Consider the following 19,090-nt stretch of genomic DNA (forward strand, 5'->3'; position numbering starts at 1 on the left):
AAAATAGGGGTAAAGGAATAAATGCTCTGCTGAATTAAGTGGACACAACTCCAGTGAGAGATACACCAATAAGGAACTGAGATTCTGGAAGAATTTACCCACCTGCCCAGCCTCATTGGTGTGCTATACTCTGTCTGTGAAACCTGTGTACAAAAATCACTTCCCCATGTTTCTTCTTTAAAGAGAAACTCCAGTGAAACCAGAATGCAAATCACTGCTTCTAGGTGGGCTCCTGTTTAAATACAAACCCCAGGTTCTCGCAGCTCAGACGGTAATATCTGACTGATCGCTGCCCTGCCCTAACAAATCATGGAGTCACTATGGGTTTTCAGTTTGCTGTTATCTAGCCTGACTTGTGAGTATTTCTGGAGAACTCAGGGAACTTTCATATCCTAAACTTGAGGTCTATGGAGTAAAACTGGGGTAAGACTGATAAGACCCATAATCATTTTCCCTCTTCCCAGGCGTTCACTCGCAAGTTCAGCTGGCCCAGTCCGGCCCAGGAATGGTGAAGCTCGGAGAGACCCTCACCCTGACCTGAGCTGTTTCCGGTGATTCCAGCGGTGTCATTTCTAGTGGCTGTTGCTACTAGAGCTGGATCCAGCAGAGTCCCGGGAAAGGGCTGGAATGGATGGGACATATAATTATCGTTTGCCAGAAGCTTGGAATGAGCGACAGGAGGTGGGTCACTTGCTGATTCCCTGTTCTGTTCATTCCCTCTGGGGCACCTGGCATTGGCCACTGTTGGAAGACAGGACACTGGGCTAGATGGACTTTGGTCTGACCCAGTGGGTGAGCCTTGCCCAGCTTCTGGCAAACAAAGTCTGCGGTGATTATCTTGCAGATGGAGATAATTCCTGGGACTGGATCCGCCAGTCCCCAGAAAGAGACTGGAAATTGGGGCTGGAGACCCTACATTCCTACTGCTTATCCTTCCAAATTAGGACTGGACTCAGCATCTCTGGGAAAGCCTCTGAGGACTAGCTCTGTCAACACTGAGTGACATGTCAGCTGCAGAAACGGCCGTGTGTTACTGCTCCAGACCCAGGCAGTGAGCCAGAGCAAAGCGGGGATCGGCGCTAGAAGGGAAACCGGTTTGCAAACCGCCCTTTAGCACTAGGCGTTAGGAGCTGAAGGAGAGGGACTCACTGACAGGAGGGGTTTTCAGGAGGGAAAGCAAGGAAACTCCCTCATTTATCAAGTCCCCTGCAACGCAACACACACTGATTAGATCTTATTCCATTTCGTTGAGATGAGTAACGCACCTGTATCTACACACCCACCCTGGAGATTTCTCATCCCCTCCAGCAGGCGGCAGCACAGACACATAGCGATTGAGAAAGCAAGTGAGCGAGTGAAAGTCCCGGACTCTCCCCCCCCCCCCCCACACACACACACTGATGGTCTTATTACTCCTGAGGTAGCAATGACAGAAACACACCAAAGCTGATCCCGATTCCTTCTCTCCAATACGGGCGAGCACCAGGGACACCCATCCACATGAACAAGTTGGACTTTTCTCTACCTATCAGGAAGCCGCACAAACACCCCCCGGAATTTCTTCTCGGGCGGGACTCATTCAATCCAACAGAGAGCAGCAGTGACACACAAATGGATTTGCACCCATGCGGTGTGACAAATTCCTACAAGGAGGCAAGGTGCCCCACCTCGTGGATTAAAATTCAGGGTTCTGAATTCCCAACCTCTGTTGCTGGGTGACAGTGCCAGTCATCGCCCCGTGCCTCAGTTTCCTTGCCCCGTGTCTCAGTTTCCCCATCATTAAAAAGGAGGTACTTCTCCTTCATTCCTTTGTAATAGAGCTTTGACTTCTTCTGAAAAAAAAAAGAAATCTTTAAGAGCAAGGTTTTATTATGATAACATCTACTTGGATACCAATGCACAAGCAACACACACACACAAATGCATATTTCCAAGGTCCTATTTTCTCAAGCAAAGAGCACACTCAGTCACAAACACACATGCGTTTATACGCTCAGTTGCCCTTCACCCTTCCAGTAACAGGCTGCAGGGACACACAGATACAGTCACACATGTTCCACACAGCAGGAGGCCGCAACACCCAAACAATCGCACCTATGCCAAGAAAAAAACAATCTTATTCCACGCAGGCTCAGCCGGGGCAGCAACCCACGGACCCCAGCAGGGGTTAGCGCAGGTCTGGGCGCTCAGACTGAGGGATCAGCCGAGTAGGAGGGAGAGCTAACGGGTTTTAAGCTCCACGGCAGTGTATTGACTATATGTAAAAGTGTTCGGCGTCACTTAGCGAGATGGCCCCATGCCCCACAAATACAGGAATTCTGTCTCTAACCCCGTGTAAGATGCAGGCCTGTGCAACGAGGGGATTCCGGTCAAGTCACAGCCCACCCTGCCCTGCCCGTTCACCTCCCATCCCCACTGGGCGAAACCCACATGCAAATCCCTGCCCTGCTTAAACACCAGCCCCGGATCCTGCGAGCCTCAGGCGCCGCGCCGCGCTGGCCCGTTTCTTCCTGCTGCGGGGTATCCCCTTCTGCCACACCTCGGAGAAATGCCGGTGCTGCTGCTGGGGGGTTTTTTCTGCCTCTTGGCGGCTCCCTTCTGTGAGTATCTCGGGGACACGCAGCCCCCGCTCTCCTCCCTGCCCGCAGTGCAGCGTGGAGCGTCACTTCTCCTTTTCTCTCCTTTGCCCAGGTGTCCGCTCACAGATCCAGCTGGTCCCGTCCGCCCCGGGAGTGGTGACGCCCGGAGAGTCCCTCACAGTGACTTGTACCGTGTCGGGGGACTCCATCGCTACCCGCGCCTGGTGGAACTGGGTGCGCGAACTCCCCGGCCGAGGGCTGCAATGGGTCGGGCGCATCCATTTCTCCGGGAGCACGAACTACGCCCCCGACCTGCAAACCCGAGCGAACATCGCCAAAGATGACGCCAAGAACGAGTATTACCTGCAGCTCCGCTCCCTGACCGCTGCGGACACCGCCACCTATTACTGCACCAGGTGGGACCCACAGTGATACGCGCCGTGACAAGGGAGAATCCCCCTGAATGAGGCGGCTACGTCTCTTCCCTGTTACAATCTTCCTGCCTCTCCTAAGGCGCCTGAGATCTTCCCCCTTTGCGCTGATAGCTCGTTTCCAACCCTGAAATGTTTCCAGTGCGTTTTCCCTAATTAGCTCGAATCTTCATTGGCCGGGAGGAAGTGTGATTCGGGGATCAGGAGCTGGCTAGAGGCGCATCTGTCCTGTTTATCGCTCTGCAAGACCTGAGGCAAATCACTTAGACAGATTTTTAAAGGTATTTGGGCACCTAATAATTCCCATTGAAATACCTTTAAAAATCTGGCCATTCATTAGTGTCTGTGACTGCCCCGCCCCCAGGTCTACCAAAGACTTAGAATCATAGAATAGTAGGACTGGAAGGGACCTCAAGAGGTCATTAGTCCAGTTCCCAGCACTCATGGAAGGACTAAGTTTTATCTTCTGGACCATCCCTGACAATGTTTGTCTAACCCGCTCTTAAAAATCCCCAGTGATGGAGATTCCACAACCTCCCTAAGCACAAGACTCACCTTGCACAAGTCTCTCTAGGCCAGATTTTCAAAGTTGGGCACCCAAAGTTGCAGATGTGAAAATCCCTCTGGATGCCTAAGTACCTTAGCAGTTTAGCTCACAAAAGGCCACACATTTTTACGATATTTAGGTGCTTATGGTGTAGTTTTGGTCTTCACAGCATCCCCTGGCAAAGAGTTCCAGGGGTTGACTTTATTTTGTGTGAAAAAGTACTTCCTTTTGTTTTTTTAAAAACCTGCTGCCTTTTAATTTCATTGGATGACTGCTAGTTCTTGTGTTATGTGAAGGATTAAATAACTTTTCCTTATTCACTTTCTTCACACCAGTCAAGATTTTATAGACCTCTATCATATGCCCCCTTAGTCGTCTCTTTTCTAAGCTGAAAATTCCCAGTCATTTTAATTTCTCCTCCTGTTTCATACCCCTAATCATTTTAGTTGCCCATCTCTGTACCTTTTCCAATTCCAGTATATCTTTTGGGGGATGGGGTGACCAGATCTGCACACAGTATTCAAGGTGTGCACGAACCATGGATTTATATAGAGGCAATATGATATTTTCTGGCTTATTATCTATCCCTTTCTTAATGATTCCCAACATTCTCCTTGCTTTTTTGACTGCCACGGCACATTGAGTGGATGTTTTCAGAGAACTATCCACAATGACTCCAAGATCTCTTTCTTGAGTGTTAATAGCTAATTCAGACTCCTTCATTTTGTATGTAGAGTTGAGATTGTTTTCCAATGTGCATTACTTTGCATTTATCAACATTGAATTTCATCTGCCATTTTGTTGCCCAGTCACCCAGTTTTGTGAGATCCCTTTGTAACTCTTCGCAGTCTGCCTGGGACTTAACTCTCTTGAATAGTTTTGTATCTTCTGCAAATTTTGCCACCTCACAGTTTACCCATTTTTCCAGATCATTTATGAATATGTTGAACAGTAGTGGTCCCAGTACCGACCCCTCAGGGATACCACTATTTATCTCTCTCCATTCTGAAAACTGATAATTTATTCCTACCCTTTGTTTCCCATCTTTTAACCAGTTACTGATCCATGAGAGGACTTCCCTCTTATCCCATGAGGGCTTACTTTTCAAAAGTCAATTTAAATTAAATACATTTTTTTTAATTATATATTTTTCGAAATCTAGACCTGTTATGTGTTTTGGTGTAACTTGCATTATCCTTATGTTAAATTTGCATTATCCTTACAAAACATTTACTTTATTCATATCTCTTTTATATATCTCATCAGCCCTGACATCTCCCCTGTAAATTCGAACACCCCCACTAATTTCAATTCCTGAGGAAACCACTGTCCCCCTACATCCCAACCCCTCCCACCAAGGGATTTTAAACACTCCGCTTCCTCGTGCTGCGCACTGAAATGTGCACCCAGGGACTCACTGAGACAGGGGTGACGGTTACATGAATGGTGAGATACTCTGGGCCTCGTTTCCAGAAGATGCTCAGTGCCTGCATCTCTGAGTGACCCCAGTCACAGCTGTGCGCGATTATCCACTTCTGGGAATCCGGCTCTCTGTGACTCGCGTTGGGCACTGAACAATTCACACTCCCAAACTCAGAACCGGTGTAGGAAACGTTGCCCCAGGGGAGCCAATGTAAGAGGTGCTAAGCGGGCACTGCTCTGCCTGAACTCAGTGAGAGCTGCCGGGGCCCAGCACCTCCAAAAGTCAGCCCTCCCGCTGCAATGCTTTATGAGAGGAAGGGTAGCGTTAGGGGAAAGGCGCTGGACTGGTTTAAGGAGATTTGGGTTCAGTTCTGGTCTCTGCCAGACACTGCCTGAGAGAAAGTGGGTAACTGAGCTCATCTCTCTCCCCGCCTCAGTCCCCATCTACAGCGAATGTCAATGATCTCACACTGTGCAGTTCTCTGTACAGCGCAAGATGACACCATTTTGGGTTTACACTTCGGGGGGGTGGGTGCACTTGAATGCTGGGCAATTCCCTAGCTGAGTGCTCCCCTTGCAGAGCTGATTCCAGTGTCTGTGTGTGTAACCCTTCTGCCCATCTAAGTTGGCAGCAACAAGGGCCGGGTTCTGTATCTAGGGGTTCCGTTTCAATAACACAATGCAAAACCGGCTCGAGCCCCCACCCAGTGACCTGGGACAATTACATACCACCCCCCTGGGTACCTCTAAGAGGCAATACTTCCCCTCTCGCAAGCACGGAGTCTGAGTGTAGCAGAAAATGTTTAATAACATGAGGTAAACGACATCAGCATAAAATTGGAGAAACACCACAAACAGGATTCATAACACAAACCCTGAGCAAAACCCACCCCAGCAAATTGGGCTGTGTCCTTTCCCTTTGGTTCTTGAATCCAGCAACCCAAAAATCACCCAGAGTCCCCAAAGTCCAACACCCCCAAAGTCTCTTGGGTCCAGCAACCACCCAAAGTCCCAAAAGTCCAACAACCCCCAAAGTCTCTGTCCCTGGTCAGTGCAGCCCCAGAGCAAAGGGGGGGGGCACGCAGGGTGTTAAGGGGCACCTTACGTGATCCGAGGCTGGCCAGCCCTCTGTTTCTCCGTGGGGGTTCCGCCGCAGCCTTCACCACAAGCAAGTCCACTTTCCTGCCATCCCACGAACTGCTCCGCTCTACAAGCTGCTCCGCTCCGCTCACCAACCTGTGAGCCGTTCCAGCCGTCCCCACAAACAGCTCCGCTCGCCGTTCCTTGGGCCACTCCAACCGGCCCCGCAAGGCTCCGCGCTGCTCGCTGCTCCTCCAGTCGTCCCCACAAATTGCTTCACCAGCTGCTGAGCAATATGGCTTCAGGCTCCCCCACTAGTTAACACAGCACTCAGTGATCTCAGCTCTTAATAACTTTAGCTCTTTTGTGATTTCAGCTCTTAGTGATTTCAGCTCATAGTGTAGTAGGGGAGCCCCAGTGCTAGTGCACCATTGGCCCAAAGTGAATTCAGCTCAGCAGCCTGTAACTAGATTCCTAATGGAATCAAAGTTAGCTCTGACATTCAACAGTGGAGAGAGGAGGTGGTGCAATTGGTGTTTCAAACCCTCAGAGGGGGCCCATACCATCAGATACAAATACCTGTCCCCATCCTCTCTCAATTCACTGGGTTTTGTAACCCATGCCCCTTGTCAAGCAAGTGCTACTTAGGTAATGGTGAAGGACTCACTCAGTCCTTCTGTCATACAACAATTCCACTGGCCTTGATTCACAGAATCAGGGTAACAAAACTTTATTCTTCCCGCCCCAATAATAGAGAAACTGGGGATCCCATACCAGCCAAAGTAACCACTTTCAGTTGCTGTTGTTCCATGCCAGGCGAGTGGGTGTGCCTATGCAAACAAGATCAGCCCCTGGAGTTCTTTTCCACACTCGCCATAATTCACCACCAGATGTCAGGGTAGAGCTCATCCTGACTCTGCTTACATGTGTTATGCTTATAAGAAGCACACGGGATCTTTTTCAGGGGAAAAGGCAATACGCCGCGTTTATTGGAAATACAACAAACTGTCCAGCCTGGATTCAGTCCTCATCACCATGCTCCCGGTCTTGTTTCAGCAGTCATCCTGGGCCTGGATTCAGTGGAGAATGAACACTGATTAAGTCACTCCCCTGCCTTAAATAGGTTTACATATGGTGGGAACCCTTTGTTTTCCAGGGTGGTTCCTCCCACCACCACATCTCAGTGGAAAATACTGGTATTCTACCATGGAGTCCATTACCAGGTGACATGATCACATGACCCTGCAGTGTCAAAGAAGCCACGAGTCAAAGGCCATTTGTAGCATCCCAGGAAGTTGGGAGACTAGCATCTCCAAAGACATATTGTTCTCCCTAAGGGTCCATTGAATTGTCCCCAGCTAGCCAGCCAGACTGATTGCATTCTATCTGGTGGGTGTTCCCCAGGTGCAAAGACTTTTGTAGTACAGATATATAGTCAATATTCCTAACTTCAGATACAGAAATGATACAAACAGGATAATCATATTCAGCAAATCACAACCTTTCCCATTATACCTTACATGCCTTATCTTGCCCAAAATAGATCATATTTATGCTATAATCATATTAGAACAATATTCTATGAAGAATATGGGGCATAGTGTCACAACTCCCAGAAAAGGGGCAGAGGATTCAATGCAGTGCAGCGAGACCAGTTTTAGACGGTGTGTTGGATCCTGGCTGTAACACACGCATTCACACGAACACAAACTCCTGCACAGTGATCCCCCCACCCCTGATAGTAAATCGAATATCAACACCATATCCCACAAATAAAAAAAACTCTCTCACACACAAACACCTCCACACACGTCCACAGACTCACTTATAGACGCACTCAAAGTGAATCAAATATGAACAAAATACATAAAAATTTGTATTAAACAAAACATACTTCAGGTAATTTCTCTGTACCATGTGTCCTATCCAGAGCAAGGTGTGCCTAATGTCCCACAATACACTGTCCCATATTTCTGTTGTGATACACAAATTCAGTCAAAATGTGGGTCTGCATAATCCGATGTACCAGGGAAATTATGTCAAACAGAAATAAAATAATGTAACAGCACAGAGATGGAAAGATGAAATAGATATAAAGAGAAAGAAAAAGTCAACACACTATGTGTGTGTGTGTGTTCTCTGTACACAAAGGTATAAACGGACACAGAGTGAGAAGTCATCACTACCTCCATTAGGGGGTGGCACACAGAGAGAAAGAGTGAGCATGTTTCACAAACACACACAGAACTGGACTCTTCCCCTTCAGCAGGGACCGTCAATGAAAAACACAAGCATTCAGACACTTTTATCTACATGCACAGTCAACAATTCTCATCTCCTCTGGTGGGGGGCAGGAATTAACTGCGAACACGCACTGCTGGCGCGTTGCCAAGCATCCAGTAATCACTGGGGGAAATCCACTGGCTTGTGCCGTGCAGGTCAGATTAGCGGGTTCAAATGGTCCCTTCTGGGCTAAATATAATATGAAGCTATTAACTCGAAAGTGACATTAACTACAAGCTGCTACTTTCTCTTCCAGGTTACTCTTAGGATTCCCTGAGTGCAAAATCCTTCATCGCATAAAACCCAAACCTGCCCCGTTCCTTTGTGTCTCCATTTCCTCCTCCCTCACTGCCCCTGTTTGTCTGTATCCGCTACCGACTGCCCAGTGAACTAACATAATTTCACACCATGTAGAGGTCAAGCACAGGGGTTTATTATGTACAGCGCTGACGGAGTGTCACCTTGCTTATTAGGCTCAGAGACACTGTCAATCAGTTGATTACAATGGAATATATGGATTTTCCATGGGTGGGGGAAAGTGATGGGATAGGCAGTTCTACAACCCCTGATAGGTTTTGCAGCAAGACAAGATAGCACAGTAGCCAATGGTTAACAGGTTACATAATGTCTCTGCCCATGGTCTCAAGTTAACAAGTTAACATTTAATTAATACTTTGATAAATGTATTAGTATAAAATATATATATGTTGAATTCTGATTTGGGATCCATAGGAATGAAGCAACTCCTCTGATTGTCCAACAGATACATTCCTAGGGGTTAAAACAAAGAAACAGTGAAAGTATATGGCAATAAAGATCGTCTCCTTTGTGTCTTAAGGCAGGCACTGGTCCCTGGGAAAGGGAGGTGGGAGGAGGCCATATCTTATACTAACATGTTCCAACCTTTCATCAACTCAAGATTGGAGATGTGGGAAGAACATCTCCCTACAAAAGAAACTAACACAACAGACACAGGGCTTCTTTGTTCAATTTGCAACTCTGAATAAGACACAATTATTCAGTTATTGCTCCAACATCTGGGAATTTTGCTGACCAGGCTTATCTTAGCAAAAGCAAGGTTATCTTTTGGTTATTCTGCTTTTTCCTAGCTAATCACTATTCGCTAGGCCTCTGGTCTCGTGACCAAACTCTGGACTTTGGGCCTGGAAAAGAGCTGGCACAATTCATATACCAAGTTATTACTAAGCTGCACATGGATTTTAACCCTTCATCTCTCCACACCTGCACCACTTTCCCCTTTGGATATATCTGCAATGTCAGTTATTAACTAATCAGTATTACACAGAGGAATCACCTTCCCCTTTGCTCATCCCCCCTGACAGCTCATTTCTATTGACTGCTTCTGTGCACTGGTTATGTTTCTCGGAGATGCCCAACGCACTTCTCAGCAGCCACTGTTGGAGGTTGGGATTCACACAGCCAGTTAACCTCTTTCCTAAGGCACATTACACTCAAGGGAAAGGGCGTCATAAGGTTCAGTGACCTCCCCAGCCCAGCTCAGAACTGATGAAGACATGTTACTGTCCACTCCACCAGCCAATACTCCCAACCTACATGGTCGCCTTATACCCGCTGGGTGCAACTCACATGCAAATCCATCCCCACAGGATTGCTGGTTAAATACCAACCCCTGGTTCTAGGAGCCCCAGTCTCTCCCCAGACACAGAACTGCCCGGTCCTGCCCGCTGTGGAGTTTCCCTCATTGCATGAAAACGAGAATGAAATCTCTGTTGCTTTTCCTTTTCCTGTTCTCTACCCCCACCAGTGAGTGTCTATGGGGCACTGAGGGGAATTGGTGACAGATCTGTGGAGTCTTTCTGTGGCTAATGCCTTTCTTGCTTTCTTTCCCTTTTCCCAGGTGTCCTCTGTCAGGTGCAGCTGGTCCAGTCCGGCTCGGGGGCGGTAAAGCCCGGAGAGACCCTCACACTGACCTGCGCTGTCTCTGGGTTCTCCATCACTACTCAGTATTACTATTGGCACTGGATCCGGCAGCCCCCTGGGAAAGGGCTGGAGTGGATGGGGTATGTGTACCCGTATAGTAGCGGGAGCACAAGCTACGCCCCGTCTCTCCAAGGCCGAATCACCATCTCTGCGGACACTGCCAAGAGCCAGTTCTCCCTGCAGTTCCGCTCGCTGACAGCTGCAGACACCGCCACCTATTACTGCGCCAGAGACACAGTGACACAGAGCACAGCGGGACTGGCACGAAAAAGGGAAGCAGTTTCTAAATAGCCCAGGGAGGCCGGAGTTACAGGGACAGTGGAGCGCTGCAGAGAAAGAGACACACACGGTGAACTCACTATGACAAACATACATCCAAATAGTTGGGATTTTTTTTTAACTCTGCAGAATGTACCCAGTTTCTCCAGACATGCCTCGCCTTTGAGCTGCCACAGAAATCATGGGAAACTCACTGATAAAACGGAAGTGTTTCATAGAATATCAGGGTTGGGGGCTCAGGGCAGTGGGTTGGGATGCAGAAGGGGTGCGGGGTGCGGCAGGGGGTTGGGGTGCAGGAGGGGTGCAGGGTATGGCAGGGGGTCGGGGTGCAGGGTGCGGCAGGGGGCTCAGGGCAGGGGGTTCGGCTGCAGGAGAGGTTCAGGGGGCAGGATTTGGCATGGCGCGTACCGGGGGCAGGGCAGGTTCCCCGCCTGCCTGTCTGCCCTGCCCCCGCAATAGGCTGGAATGGGAAGCGGTTTCTAAATAGCCCAGGGAGGCCGGAGTTACAGGGACAGTGGAGCGCTGCAGAGAAAGAGACACACACGGTGAACTCACTATGAAAAACATACATCCAAATAGTTGGGATTTTTTTTTAACTCTGCAGAATTTAGCCAGTTTCTCCGGACATGCCTCACCTTTGAGCTGTCACAGAAATCATGGGAAACTCACTGATAAAACACAGGTGTTTCCTTCCTTCCGAACAGCTATTGGAGCGGGCAGGGAAAGCATCACGGAATTAAGAGCTACAAAATAATGGCACCGTGTGTCTGTGTCCCAGTGCATGTCAAGTGTGCACCGGGAAGGTCGCGGTCTTTGCCTTCGGAAGAGAGTGACGGGCGCGCACACACTCACAGAGAGGGAGGGAGGGAGAACAACTCTGATTTTCTCCATTAGGAGGCAGTACTCCGACACACCCATACACAGAGAGAGAGAGTTAGATAAGTTAATGGAGGACAGGTCTATCAATGGCTACTAGCCAAGGTGGGCAGGGATGAGACCCCATGCTCTGGGTACCCTTAGACCTCTGACTGCCAGAAGCTGGGACCGGACAAGGGGGGGTGGATCACTCAGTGGTTGTCTGCTCTGTTCATTCCCTTTGAAGCACCTGGCATTGGCCCCTGTCCGCAGACAGGACACTGGGCTAGATGCACTTTTGGTCTGACCCAATATGACCGCTCTTATGTTCTCATGGGAAGAACCTCACACTGATCTGTGATGTGTCGGATTCCTCCTTAGGACCAGATTTTTAACGTTATTTAATGTTCTAACTACCAAAAAAGGGGGCAGACAATTCTATGCAGTGCAATGAGACCAGTTTTAGATGGAGTGTTGGATCCTGGCTGTGACACACACATTCACATGAACACAAACTCATACACAGTGATATCCCTCCACACAAACACACACACACACACACACACACACTCCCTTATAGACTCCCCCAAAGTGAATAGAATATGAACACAATACATAAAATGTTGTATTAAACAAAACCGACTTTAGGTAATTTCTCTCTGCCGCATGCCCTACCAGAGCAACGTCTGACTAATGTCCCACAATAAACTGTCCCAAAATTCTGTTGTGATACACAAATTCAGTGAAAATGTGGGTTGGCATGATCCGAAGTGCCACGGGAATTATGTGAAAGAGAAATAAAATAATGTAATGGCACAGCAGACATGGAACAATTAAAATTTAGTGACGTCTCCATCCCATCCAAGACGTGCTGAAGACGTGTTTCTGTCGACTCCACCAGACAATACTCCTTACCTAGACTTCTCCCTGTCGCCTTATATCCTCTGGGTGCAACCCGCATGCAAATCCCTCCCCAGGGGGTTGCTGTTTAAATACAAACCCCTGGTTCTAGGCGCCTCAGTCTCTCCCCAGACACAGAACTGCCCAGTCCTGCCCGCTGGGGAGTTTCCCTCATTGCATGAAAACGAGAATGAAATCTCTGTTGCTTTTCCTTTCCCTGCTCTCCGTCCCCACCTGTAAGTGTCTCTGGGGCAGTGGGGGAATCAGGGACTGAACCATAGATTTGTTCGGTGGTAATACTGTCCTCACTTTGTTTCCTTTTCCCAGGTGTCCTCTCTCAGGTGCAGCTGGTCCAGTCGGGCCCGGGAACGGTGAAGCCCGGAGAGACCCTCACACTGACCTGCGCTGTCTCGGGTGTATCCATCACTGACGGCAGCTACGCTTGGAACTGGATCCGGCAGCCCTCCGGGAAAGGGCTGGAGTGGATGGGGTACGTGTACCCATACAATAGCGGGGAGACAGGCTACGCCCCGTCTCTCCAAGGCCGAGTCACCATCTCTGCAGACACTGCCAAGAGCCAGTTCTCCCTGCAGCTCCGCTCGCTGACAGCCGCAGACACCGCCACCTATTACTGTGCCAGACACACAGTGACACAGAGCAAAGCGGGACTGGCACAAAAAGAGGAAGTTGGTTCTAAGTAGCCGAGTCAGGCCAGAGAAGCAGGGATAGCTGAGCCCCTCAGAGATAAAGACACACACAGTAGATTGAATACTAACAACCTGCATACTAATAGATATCGGTTAAAAATGCCTCCAGCTGCCACCCAGTTTCTCTGGACACCATTTACCTTTCTGCTGCCACAGGAAGCTTTGCAAACTTACTGAGAAATGTGTCATTTGTTACATTACGTTTATTATAGTAACAGGCAGAGACAGATTCATGGCAAAACAGTTACACAAAAATCACTCAGAATTTCTGTCTGTTTGCCTGTGTGTGAGTCTCATTCTGTCCAGTAGGGGGCAGCAGTTTCCCTGTCACACCCTCCACCCGCAAAGCGGTTCTTCTATAGGCAAGCACCTAAACTTAGATGCTGCATTTCCCCTGTGTGTGGTCACAAACCAGTCCTCCCCACAGTTCTGCTCCCACGTATTGCTGTGCTAGTGACAGAGAGTAAAGCTGAGCGGGGGGAGGCTAATACAATAATTCCTGTTCAGATTCGCAGCTCATGAAATACTGCGTGATCAGCCCCCCTGTGTTCCTAACCCTTATCCCCAGGCTGGAGAGCGGGGCTGGATCCATGATTTCAGGCAGAGATGGTGGGTGCCCAGTTTACAGGGGCTGTTGGAAAACGGCAGAAAACATAGTCCGAAGCCCATGGAATGATGGGAGAGAAAAAACTGTGAGCCTGCACTCATGATGCACTGCGATCCATTCCCTATTCCCACAGTTCCTAGCAGCAGCAGGTGGTGAGTCGCACAGTGGGATAGCTACCCATGGTGCACTGCTCTCTCTGTCAATGCTAGAGAACCAGCTGTGGACCTGCTCTGCTGACACAGGGAGCGGCGTGTGAACGCACACTAGCCATGAAATTATAGCGGTTTATGATCGTCGGCGTAACTTGCATCAACCTAACTCTGTAGTTTAGATGCAGCCTTAGGGAAAGCGGATTCAACACAGAGGTTCAGGCCTCTCTGGTGCTGTAATTTACCATTTCCATTGTAGTCTGCAGGGAACAAGACACTCACCATGTCTCACTCAAGATGGTGGCGCCTACAAACAAAACCGTTCCATCCCCCTCTATTGTGCGTCTCCCTTCAGGGCTGCTGCAGCTCTCAGGTTGAGATGCCCCAGAAGATGCATCTGTGACAGGTTGGATCACAGAAACCCCTGTGATGAAGTGGGAATGTTCCTAATGTTTTCTTTGAATACTGGGTGGGTGCCTGTGACGCCGCAGGGAGTGGGGAGGATTGACCTGGGGTTGTTGCAGGCAGGGGCGGCTCCAGGCACCAGCGCACCAAGTGCGTGCCTGGGGCGGCAAGCCACGGGGGGTGGCCTGCCAGTCCCTGCAAGGGCGGCAGTCAGGCAGCCTTCGGCGGCATGCCTGTGGGAGGTCTGCCTGTCCTGCGGCTTCGGCGGCAGATTGGTACAGGTCCTGGGGGGAAGGGGGGTTGTTCGCCTTCCTCTGCAGTGTGGGGCATGGGTCACTTGCTGGAGGATTCTCTGCACCTTGAAGTCTTTAAACCATGATTTGACGACTTCAATAGCTCAGACATAGGTTAGGGGTTTGTTACAGGAGTGGGTGGGAGAGATTCTGTGGCCTGCGTTGTGCAGGAGGTCAGACCAGACGATCATAATGGTCCCTTCTGACCTTAAAGTCTATGAGTCTAAAATGGAGGGGTCTCCCAGGGGCATAAATAGACTTTCTCTTGTGGGTGGAGACCCCCTCCTCTCTCCTATCCACAATTCAGCTCCAAGATGGAGTTTTGGAGTCACATGGGCGAGTCACATGTCCATGTATGACTGAGTTCCTTACCAGCTAGGCCACATTCCCAGGAAAGCTCAGATGTGGACTGGCATCTCCAAGTTCATTATTAGCTTAAGTTTTTCTTGATTGGGCACTTACTGAGAATAGTCTTTTCTCAGGAATCTGACCAACTGCTTCACTACAGTATGCAGCCAATATTCATAACTTCGCATACAAAAATGATTCATGCATACAAATAGGATGAATATATCCAGTAGATCATAACCTTTGCAGAGATATGTTACATGGCATATGTAGCATAAAACATATTCCAGTTATGTCATATTTACTTTCATAAGCATATTTCCATAAAGCATTATGGGGTGCAACGTCACAGCATCTTCTCTCCATGCCCAGTTCCTCCCTCTTACCTACAGCTCTTTCTCAGTCTCTGGTGCTGCCTGAGACCAGCCTTTCTCTCCCCCTGCAGCTGCGACTCCTTCCCCCTCAAATGTTCCCAGGAGCTTTGTTCTTATTGGCAGAGTCTGTATGTGCCTTATATTTATTCCATGTACCCAGCACATTCTGCAGTAGCCATGGCTTGAATGGAGAGAAGCCCATTGACTTCCCTGGCCTCTGGGTCACACCCTAAGAGATGAAGGGGGCTGTGAATCTCCTACCCAGCAGACAGCCCAGCCTAGCTAGAGGTCTCCCCCATAGTTTATACTCGCTGGATGAAAGCTGCATGGAAATGCCTGGCCTAGGGGGTTCTCCTGAGTCCAAGCCCTGCCAGATTTACAGGCACAGTTCAGCCCTCCCCCAAGAGAGAGACACGCGCCTCTGTACCATGGTTTTGGATCCCACTGGGAGCTGGGTGTCTGGGTGCTGGAGACAGGAGCACTGGCTGGGCTGTTTTCAGTTAAAGTCTGCAGCTTTGGGGGCATGGACAAGACCCTGGGCCTGTGTCGCAGCAGGCTAGTGTGTCTGGCTCATCAAGACAGGGCTCCGGAGTCCCAAGCTGGCAGGAAAATAGGCTCAGAGGTAATTTCAGCCCATCAGGTGACAGTCCCAAGGAGGCCTCCGTGACCAACCCCATCACGCACCCCAGTTTGCAGCATCCACTACTGGGATGTTTATTTTACAATCCCAGGCAGGAAGGGGGGGGTCTGACTCTCCCGTCTCCCACGGAGCGCTCCAGCCTCCCGGAAAGTTTATCCCCACTCGGAGATACCCACATGCCAGTCCCTGTGAGGGGAAAATGCTCAGAATTCCCTTGTGTCCTGTCCGGTCTTTTCCAGGTTTCCTGGGGATTTAAGGGGACATTTAACTGTGAGCAGAGGAGGCAGAGTCTGTCGTCCTTGCCCAAACAAACCCTCTGCCATCGCCTTGACTCGAGCTCAAACGAACCCCCACTTATACTCGCGAATGCACAGTGCCAAGATCCCACGGTGATGGGCGTCAGCCTCAGACCCCGGACAGCTGGAACCCGGGCAGTGATTATGAGGCGTTCGCTAATGCTCTGCTCATCCCCCGGCCTGGCACACAGCTAATGAGGGGAGACTGGCCAATGGGCGCCGGAGATCGCTCCTTGTTCCACCTCCTTTTCAAGAGGGATGGGGTGGTGGGGGTGTTTTATGCAAATCTCAGGCCCCCGTTCCCCGTTTAAAGAGCAGCTCCTGGGTTCTCACTGGGACCCGTCTCCTCAGGGCCTGACCCGCATCTTCATTGGTTTGCGTTTCACTTGAAGACCAACATGAAATCTTTACTCGTCCTCGTGCTGTCACTGGCCGCTGCCCCGGGTGAGTGTCCAGGGGAGATTTGGGAGACAGGACCGACGCCTTGAAGCAGAATCGGGGCCTTAACGCTCTGTTTTCCTTTTCCCAGGTGTCCTCTGCCAGGTGCAGCTCGTCCAGTCTGGCCCGGGGGCGGTGAAGCCCGGAGAGACCCTCACCCTGAGCTGCGCTGTCTCGGGTGTTTCCATCACTGACAGCAGCTATGCTTGGCACTGGGTCCGGCAGCCCCCCGGTGAAGGCCTGCAGTGGCTCGGGTATATAAGCTCTGCTGGGAGCACAGGCTACACCCCGTCTCTCCAGAGCCGCCTGAGCTTCTCCAGAGACACGGCTAAAAATTCACTTTCCCTGCAGCTGCGCTCGCTGGCAGCTGCGGACACCGCCACCTATTACTGCACCAGACACACAGTGACACGGAGCAGAGCGGGACCGGTACAAAAAGGGGAAGCGGCTGATAAACAGCAAAGTGAGGCCAGAGAGACAAGGGTACTTGAGCCCCCACCCCCGACACTGCCCAGGAACACACAGTGGTTAGAGCAGGACAAACATCCCCAGAGATATTATCAAAACTGCCCCCAGAGCTACCCAGTTTCTCTCACCCGATTGACCTGTAGCTGCCCCAGGAATCGTGTCCCGCTACAGCCAAAATAAAGTGAGTGGTTTGTATTTCAGTGGCTCTAGGAACATTCACGGATGTACAGAGTTAGGCGCGGACAGGGACCGGGGGAGGTGTCGATCTGTTTGCTGTGAGTGTCTCTGCATGTTTATGTGCACCAAGAAGGACTTTTTCCAGCACAACCACCCAACACACACACACCCCACGCCTCCTTTCCTCCAGTAGGGGGCAGCACTCTCCCTCTCTCCCACACACACTCCGGCTTTTCTATATGGAAAGCACCTGACCATCAGCTGCTGCATTTCTCTCCAGGGCTTGGTCCAGACTCTCCCCCGTGTCCCAGGCATCGCAGCCCCTGTTCTGACAAAGCCCAGACCCTGCAGCGTCTCTCCCTGCCCAGTCCCCTCCCACTCTTAGCCCAGCGCAGGGAAGCCCAGGGGAAATCCACAGATTCTGCTGCCTCAGTCTCTCCCCAGAACCCAAACTGCTCGTACTTGGCTGGACGTTTCCCTGCCGGCCTCCAACCCCCACTGGGAGCTCTCTGTGGCTGTTCCTTTCTCTGGAGCCCCACACATCACTGGGGTGTCACCCCACCCTGCCAGGAGCAGCGCACCCACCCCACTCACTATTACATAAGAGCATTTGAATGGCCAGACTGGGTCAGACCAAAGGTCCATCCAGCCCAGTATCCTGTCCAGGGCCGCCCAGAGGATTCAGGGGGCCTGGTGTCTTCGGCGGCGGGGGCCCCCCGCCGCCGGTTTGCCGCCGTAGATCCGGCACTTTGGCGGCAGGTCCCGGAGCAGAAGGACCCCCTGCCGCCGAATTGCCGCCGAAGACCCGGAGCGGAGGAAGCTCTGGGGGCTCAGGCCCCATGAGAGTCTTCCAGGGCCCCCGCAGTGAGTGAAGGACCCCGCTCCAGGGCCCCCGAAAAACTCTCGTGGGGGCCCCTGCGGGGCCCGGGGCCTGGGGCAAATTGCCCCACTTGACCTCCCCCCCCCCCGCATCATTGACCACCAAGTTCAATGAATGAGAACTGCATGGGACAAAAAAAGCTCCAGGGTTTAACTCTCGGATTCGTGTCTGCACTCCTCTGTTCTTTCCTCTCATGTTGGCACCATTATAGTAGCCCTGACCTCTCATGTCAGCTATCACAATTCCCATATCTTCCAGCTTTTTAAGAAACACATTTGTCATACAAGCTCCTGTAGAATCATCAATGTCAATAAATTCTAGAAAATGCTCTCTGACAATCACCATTGCAGGGACATTTTCACTAGGTTCTGTTGTTGTTACAAAACGCACCATAAAAGTCATTTGTTCCATAGGGCTGATGTCAGGTGTGCCGTCCAGAATAACAGAGTAATATCTTGCTGACTTCAGATCTGCCACAATCTTCTGTTTGACTTTTGTTGCCAGTAACTGTATGATCTCATTCTGAATTGTTTTTCCTAGGTAGTGGTGTGTGTACATTTCTTGGATAGTGACTCTCCTTAGATGCTCCTGGAGTACAGCATCACACTCAGCCATCAGCTCCACAATTGTAAGGAAGTTTCCATTGTTTGGCACATACAGCTGATCTGAAGTGCCAGGCAGTGCTAGGTTTGGGGTAGCAAGCATTCTCACAATGGCAATGAGCCTTTTCAGAACATTTTGCAAGTAAAGAGACTCTGATGCAATCTTCCCTTGATGCTGATCATCTATGGTGGCCTTTAACCTTAGTCTCATCTCAAGCTCTTTCCACCTATGGAATGCTCTCTGGTGATTTGCTGCCTTCTCATGGCATGCCAGATTTCTAGCCAGATTTTTCTAGTCCTTTGTTCCTGTAGAACACAATGTGGCTGGAACATTAGACTGGAAGAGTTTGTAACAAAAACAGTCTGCA

At 50.2% G+C, this 19,090-nt stretch overlaps 3 gene segments (V, D, J or C); all 3 read left to right on the top strand.

The window, feature by feature from the left end:
• Positions 1-309: 309 nt before the first annotated feature.
• On the top strand, positions 310-5,540 carry LOC112124274. The segment is given in 3 exon segments: positions 310-355; positions 2,692-2,996; positions 5,493-5,540. Coding segments are annotated over 3 exon segments (399 nt in total).
• A 4,541-nt stretch (positions 5,541-10,081) lies between these two features.
• On the top strand, positions 10,082-10,595 carry LOC113408137. The segment is given in 2 exon segments: positions 10,082-10,127; positions 10,222-10,595. Coding segments are annotated over 2 exon segments (420 nt in total).
• A 1,933-nt stretch (positions 10,596-12,528) lies between these two features.
• LOC115271390 lies at positions 12,529-13,039 on the top strand. The segment is given in 2 exon segments: positions 12,529-12,574; positions 12,666-13,039. Coding segments are annotated over 2 exon segments (420 nt in total).
• The last annotated feature ends 6,051 nt before the right edge of the window (positions 13,040-19,090 follow it).

This window comes from Terrapene carolina, unplaced genomic scaffold, assembly GCF_002925995.2.
Source record: "Terrapene carolina triunguis isolate 2854851 unplaced genomic scaffold, T_m_triunguis-2.0 Scaffold842, whole genome shotgun sequence".
NCBI lineage: Eukaryota > Metazoa > Chordata > Testudines > Emydidae > Terrapene > Terrapene triunguis.